At 44.0% G+C, this 7,286-nt stretch overlaps 1 protein-coding gene across 1 annotated transcript; it reads right to left on the reverse strand.

Moving 5' to 3' along the window:
• Window positions 1–227: 227 nt before the first annotated feature.
• Window positions 228–6,953, reverse strand: LOC130738826 (uncharacterized). The gene is made up of 2 exons (XM_057590991.1): window positions 6,225–6,953; window positions 228–912 (listed from the first exon to the last, which is right to left on the reverse strand). The coding sequence occupies exons 1-2, from the start codon at window positions 6,934–6,936 to the stop codon at window positions 860–862; spliced, it is 765 nt and encodes a 254-aa protein (XP_057446974.1). The 5' UTR covers window positions 6,937–6,953; the 3' UTR covers window positions 228–859.
• Window positions 6,954–7,286: the final 333 nt, after the last annotated feature.

The raw sequence follows: 7,286 nt of genomic DNA on the forward strand, positions 1-7,286 counted from the left end.
TCATGATAGCTTCTGTAACGCCCCGATTTCTCGGACGTCACGAAAAACCAAAAATCATGATTTTCACAAAGAATTTTCGCCGTCCATTTATTAATCTTCATTAAATGACAAAGATCCAATTATTACGAAAGTTCTCAGCGTTAAATATAAATCAAATAAACAAACGTGCGAGTAAGGAAAACGAACGATTGATATAAATCCAATAACTGAAATAATATACGGTGGCCACACCCATGTGTGTAAACAAAACCACCCTAGTAATCTGACAAAATTGTTTACATTTGAAAATCAACTACAAGTACTTCAAAGTAAAATAAAAGCTCCAAAAATAAAACAGCGCTCTCAACCCAATCAAGGCCACTCGTTGCAGTCTGCATCTTCTCTGGCCCACATGTTGGAAGGCTCCGGCGTCTCCTCTCCTGGCTTCGGAAGCTCAACTTTCATGTCCAGGTTCCACTGCCTCAATGCCTCCAAGCTCCACCCAAACCCTAATGGTACGGGATCCATGAGTCCCTGATTCAGCTCTTGCTCGGGTGGTGCAATGGGGCTCACCGGCTCCTCCTTCGGCACCAAAAGTCCCTCTGTCGGATTCCGGTACTCGGAAGTCACTGAAGGCTCGCTCCCCTCGCCTGACTCGTAGCCTGGCCCCTCACTAGGGTCCGACTCCGAACCGCTGAGAAAATCCATCCCTAAGGGGAGTCCAAAACGGAAGGGTGCGTGAGGAAACCGAATCTTCCCTCTGATAGGCTGAGTCTCAACAATCTGCCCAGCTTGGTCTCTTTTGAAGATGGTCGCGCCGCCGACGTACACGTTCTTCTCCTGGCGGTAGTCGACACCCCAGGCCGTGTCCTCATCAAAACTATGGAGATAAATCTCCCAGTCCTGATCCACTAGCTCCTTCCGGATCACCATCTGTTGGCGTTAAGCGCCCAAACAACAAATAGCAAATAGAGAGGGTCAACTTCTGACTCTCAAATATCTCTAGTCTCTAGCATGTTATAGACAATATAATATCATCATTAATCAACAAAACATAACTAAAAGGTTAATCACATAGCCTAAGTTTCAGTTAGTCTATGCGTCCTCACTTTTCACACAACCACCTTTCACCTTGGATCCAACACCATTCGTCCAGCAGACGAACAACACCATGAGCAAAGCTCACAACATCATGGCGTTCCTTGGAACGACCACAGCACACCATGGGTCAGACACCCACAAGTCATAACATCACGGTTCAAACCGCATTCACCCTCGCGTGCAAGTTATCCGTTTTGTCTCTAACGGAACCACTGTTCTCATGGTTCATAGTCCTAACCAGACCTATGTTCCACTAATCATAATTTACTTGCATGCGAGTAAACATCATAAAATCCTAGTCTCATGTTACTACTTCAAGTAAATAGACAGGCATTTTATCTCATGTTATTGAAATTAAATAACATCATGCATAATTTCACTTAGCAAATAAGGCATACTTGAACTAGCATACATCAACTAACTAGTTCTATAGCATACTAAGAATTTATCATATTAACTTAGTAATAAATCATACATCATATCATCACTTAGCATAATATTGAATACTAATACTAAGCATGTTATCAACCACACTCGCATACAACTTCACATGCAGGAAAGCAGTAAGACTTCTCTAAACGGAAGTGCCCTCACCTTGGCTACGCTTTCCACGCGAGATCGAGTACGTTCGATCTAACCTTTCCGTGCGCGAACCTGCACGGACCAACAAACTAGGGTTAGAATTTGAAGGAAAAAGGAGCATCATTTCCCCCCTTCAAATATTCGAACCCCATCCCCTAAAACCAAACAATATTTCATCTTCTTCTTGTAAACAAGAAGAAAAAATACTTGAGTTCACTACTTCCCGAAGGAAGCAGAGCTTAGTTACTATAGGAATTATTTCCTACAGAGGTCAAGAAGAACTCTGGAGAGGGAGAGATAGAGACTCACAAAAATTTGGAGAGCTCTGAGTTGTGATTTTCCCTTCACTAGAGACTCCTATTTATAGTGGAGGGTGTGGAGGTGAAAATACAATAAAACCCTTATTTTCAGCCCAAGCCCAGGGTTAAAATATAATTTTAATAAACTTTAATTCAAATTAATTACTTAATCACCAAGAAAAATCAAAATATCCCAAGATCCCCTCCAAGATGCCTTGGCCGCCCCCCTCATCTAGGTAGTTAGGATATTTTTCTGATTTTCTCTTCAATTAAACCCTCAAATCAAGGAAAATTGGTTTAAATTTCAAAATAAAGCCCTAAACCCTAGCAACTAGAGTTTTCGGCCACTCTCTCTCTCCTTAACCAATTTTCAAAAATTAAAAACCTTCCATATTAGTTTAAATAAAATCTGAATTTATTATTTTTTTTTTTTAAATAAAGATGACCCAAAGCATTTATTTCATTATAAAATATCTCCAATATCTTTGCCCTTTTAAACCAAATTTTCGGCCAACATAAAAAAAAAAAAAAGGTATATCTCCAATTTTCAAATCCTATCTTCTCAAAATAAATTAATTCAAAATAAAAATCTGATTTAAATAAATTCCCATAACACTTTATATTTATTTAATAAATAAATAAAACTCCTCCTCCAATATAATAGATATGAGTCTCGAAAATTCCCTTTTTGCATATTTTATGCACTACCCAAAATTATGCATGTGCATGCATGCATATCGACTACTCGCGCTTTACGTAATAATTAATTACGTAATAAATTACTATACAAGCGTTATAGTAACAATTAATCAGTATTTTCTCCTTACTGAAAATAAAACATCGTACTTTATATTATTCTTCAATAATACAAAACATAAATAAATCCCCGGGTGTTACAATACTCCCCCCCTTAAAATAGTTTCGACCTCGAAACTTAAGGGTCTACAAACAACTCGGGATGTGATTTCCGCATTTTATCCTCTAATTCCCAAGTCGCATCGCCCGTAGCTTGATTCCATACAACCTTCACTAAGGATACTTCCTTGTTCCTCAAGCGTTTGGTGCTTTTGTCGACGATCTTGATGGGCGGCATTTCCATCGTTAGATCATCCTTCAGCTGAATATCATCAGGTTCAATCACATGAGAATTATCAGCCATATACCTCCGAAGTTGCGACACATGCAGCACATCATGTATGTTGGATAGGAACGGCGGTAAGGCAATCCTATACACCACGGGTCCAACACGCTCCGTAATCTGGTACGGTCCGATAAACTTTGGAGTAAGCTTCTTTGACTTGATCGCCCTTCCGACACCTGTCATCGGGGTAACCCGCAAGAAGACATGATCTCCAGCTTGAAACTCCAACTCCTTCCTGCGATTGTCAGCATAACTTTTCTGACGACTCTGCGAAACCCTCATCTTCTCTTGGATTCGCTTCACCTCTTCTGTGGTTTTCTGAACTAATTCAGGTCCAACAATCAAGTTCTCCCCATCTTGATGCCAGCACAAGGGTGTACGGCACCTCCGACCATACAACGCTTCATAAGGGGCCATCCCTATGCTTGCATGAAAGCTGTTGTTGTAAGTGAACTCGATCAATGGCAACATCTCATCCCAGCTGCCTTTGTGATCCAGCACACAAGATCTTAGCAAATCCTCCAAGGATTGGATGGTCCTCTCGGTTTGCCCATCCGTCTGTGGATGATAAGCGGAACTCAATTTCAACCTGGTTCCCAAAGCCCGCTGCAAAGCTTCCCAGAAACGCGAGGTAAACCTCGGGTCTCTGTCCGACACAATGCTAGATGGTACACCGTGCAAGCGTACAATCTCAGCAATGTATATCTCCGCCAACCTCTCTACCTTGTAGTTCAGATTGATTGGCACGAAGTGAGCAGTCTTCGTCAATCGATCAACTACAACCCAAATTGCATCGAACTTCCTTCGTGTAAGCGGCAACGCCGTCACGTAGTCCAAGGAAATGCTATCCCATTTCCACTCCGGGACATCCAATGACTGCAGCTTTCCTGCTGGTTTCTGATGTTCCACCTTCGCCTTCTGACACGTCAAACATGTCGACACATACTCAGCTACTTGTTTCTTCATCCCAGGCCACCAGAAATGAAGTTTCAAGTCCTGATACATCTTATTCATCCCCGGATGAATACTCAATCTGCTTTTGTGACCTTCATCCAAGATCAGCTTCCTCATTACTGCATCATTGGGTACACAAACTCGTCCCTTACAACGCAGAATATTGTCGTTCCCAATAGCGAACTCAGACGCTTTTCCTTGTGCCACAAGCTTGCGCCATTCAATCAACCCTTCATCGGTCTCTTGTTTCGACTTTATCTCATCCAAGAGTCCACTAGACACCGTCACCATTCCAAAGCTCTGCTTCCCCGGTGCGAGTTCAACATTCAAACTCAGATCACGGAAAGCCTCCAACAATTCTAACTCCTTGACCATCAACGAGGATACATGTATAGCCTTTCGACTCAGAGCATCAGCTACAACATTGGTCTTCCCCGGATGATACTGTAATGAGAACTCATAGTCTTGCAGAAACTCCATCCACCGTCTCTGCCTCATGTTCAGATCCTTCTGATCAAACAAGTACTTCAAACTCTTGTGATCACTATAGATCGTGAACGTACTGCCATACAAGTAATGTCTCCAGATCTTGAGAGCATACACTATAGCAGCCAACTCCAAATCATGCGTAGGGTAATTCTTCTCATGGACTTTCAACTGTCGCGAAGCATAAGCAATCACCCTCTTCTCTTGCATCATCACACAACCCAAACCATTATGCGACGCATCACAGTACACGTCGTATGGTTCTCCCTCCTTTGGCAAAGCTAGTACAGGTGCGGTGGTCAACCGCTTCTTCATTTCTTGGAAGCTAGCCTCACACTTCTCCGTCCACGCAAACGGTTGATCCTTCTTTGTCAAATGAGTCAACGGTGCAGTCAACTTGGCGTAATCCTTCACGAAACGCCGATAGTAGCCAGCAAGCCCAACAAAACTTCTGATATCACTTGCTGTCTTCGGTTGTTCCCATGCCAAAACTGATTCAATTTTGCTGGGGTCCACTGCCACACCTTTGCTAGATATGACATGACCAAGGAACTTCACTTCCTCCATCCAGAACTCACACTTTCCTCCATTAACATAGAGTTCCTTCTTCCGCAACACCTCTAGCACTTGACGTAAATGCTCCTCATGTTCCTCCTTACTCTTCGAGTAAATTAGAATATCGTCTATGAACACCACCACGAACTTGTCCAAGAATGGCCTGAACACACGGTTCATGTAGTCCATAAAAACTGCGGGTGCATTAGTAACTCCAAATGGCATCACGAGATATTCATAATGTCCATATCGAGTTCTGAATGCCGTCTTCTGAATGTCAGCCTCCTTCACCCGAATCTGGTGATACCCTGATTTCAGATCAATCTTCGAGAAAACAACTGCTCCCCGAAGTTGGTCCATCAAGTCGTCTATCCGAGGCATCGGATAACGATTCTTCACTGTCACCTTGTTTAGTTGTCGGTAATCTACACACAACCTGGACCTCCCGTCCTTCTTCTTTACCAACAACACTGGCGCTCCCCAAGGAGACACACTCGGTCGAATAAATCCCTTTGAAGAGAGATCATCCAACTGTTTTGCCAATTCCATCAATTCCGCTGGTGCCATCCGATACGGCGCCATCGATATCGGTCCCGTGCCGGGCATGATGTCAATGGAGAACTCCGTCTCCCTTACTGGTGGCAATCCGGGCACATCCTCCGGAAAAACATCCACATAGTCTTGCACTATCGAGATGTTCCGTACATCACTATCGTTTCTTGCTTCCGCCACGATAGAGTTCACGAACGCCGGTAAACCCTTCTTCAAATGGTACGAATTCAAATAATCCGTAACGCCTGAATCCGGAAATACCACGGCCTTGTTAGCACAATCCAAAAGAACATGATATTGCGCCAACCAGTCCATCCCCAGAATCACATTGAGCTCTTTAAGCCCTAAACATATAAGGTTTGCAAGGAACTTCCGATCCTCGTAAACCAACGGACATTTTAAGCATGCCGTGCGAGTAACTAAGCGATCGGCAGCAGGGGTTGTCACCACCATATCGAAAAGTAACTCTGAGGTTAGCAACCCTATTTTCTTCGCACACTCATCAGATATAAACGAGTGCGTAGCACCCGAATCAAACAAAACCATCAAGGAGATACCAGCAATAGTACACGTACCCTGAATAAGATCTTCAACACCCTCAGCTTGCTTGCCAGTAACAGCAAAGACACGTCCCTTAGCAACTGGACGTCTCCCCCTTGCCGTATTCAACACAGGTTCAGCTTTTGGCGCATCAGGACAGTTTGTCGAGATGTGCCCCGTCTTCTGGCACTTCCAGCAAGTAATCTCTTTCCCAAATTCATTGGCATAGTGCCCTTTCTCATTACACTTGAAACAAGTAACATCTTCTCTCGGAGTTTTTGCTCCGACTTTGGTAGATGATGTCCTACCAGTTGCATTCTGATAAGGCTTCTTCTGACCAGCCCTACCCTTTTCAGTCTTCCCAACTTGTTTCTGACCAGACCTGATTGGCCCTCCACTTTCCTGTCGGTTCCCTCGACGATTCTTCATGACCTCAACCTCGCGAGACTTCTCAACCAGTTGTTGAAAGACTCTGACTCCCAAAGGTCTGACGGACTCCTCAATTTCATCCCTCAAACCAATCATGAAACGGTTGCAGAGATACCCTTCATCAACTTGTTCTCGGAAGAAGCGAAAGTACTTCGACAGACTCTCCAGCTTGGCTGCATATTCCCCAACAGTCATGCTTCCTTGTTTCAGTCTGAGGAAACGGTTCTCCATATCATCTCTTGCAGTCTCTGGAAAGTACTTGTTCAGAAAAGCTGTTTTGAATGAATCCCAGGTAATAGCCACCTGGTTAGTCGTCATCAACAGCCTGGTGCTCCTCCACCAATACTCTGCATCCCCTTTCAGCATGAAGGTAGCGAGATTCACCTTCTCTCCATCAGTTGTGTGCAAAGCTTCAAAAATCTTTTCCAGCTCTTGGATCCAAAGATCCGCTTTCTCGGGTTCAACTTCCCCTTCAAACTTTGGCGGGTTCTGCCGATTGAAATCAGTTCTCATCCTGACCTGATCCTGGTTCAGCTCCCGTTCCAACCTCTGCGCCCTTCTGGCATGTTCTTCAGCCTCTCTCTGAGCTTGGGCAGCGGCCATCGTAACACTAGCATTGGCCTGCTGAGCCACCACTTGGGCCAATTGAGCCATGGCCTGAGCGAGCT

The sequence above is a fragment of the Lotus japonicus genome, chromosome 2 (assembly GCF_012489685.1).
Source record: "Lotus japonicus ecotype B-129 chromosome 2, LjGifu_v1.2".
Classification (NCBI taxonomy): Eukaryota; Viridiplantae; Streptophyta; class Magnoliopsida; order Fabales; family Fabaceae; genus Lotus; species Lotus japonicus.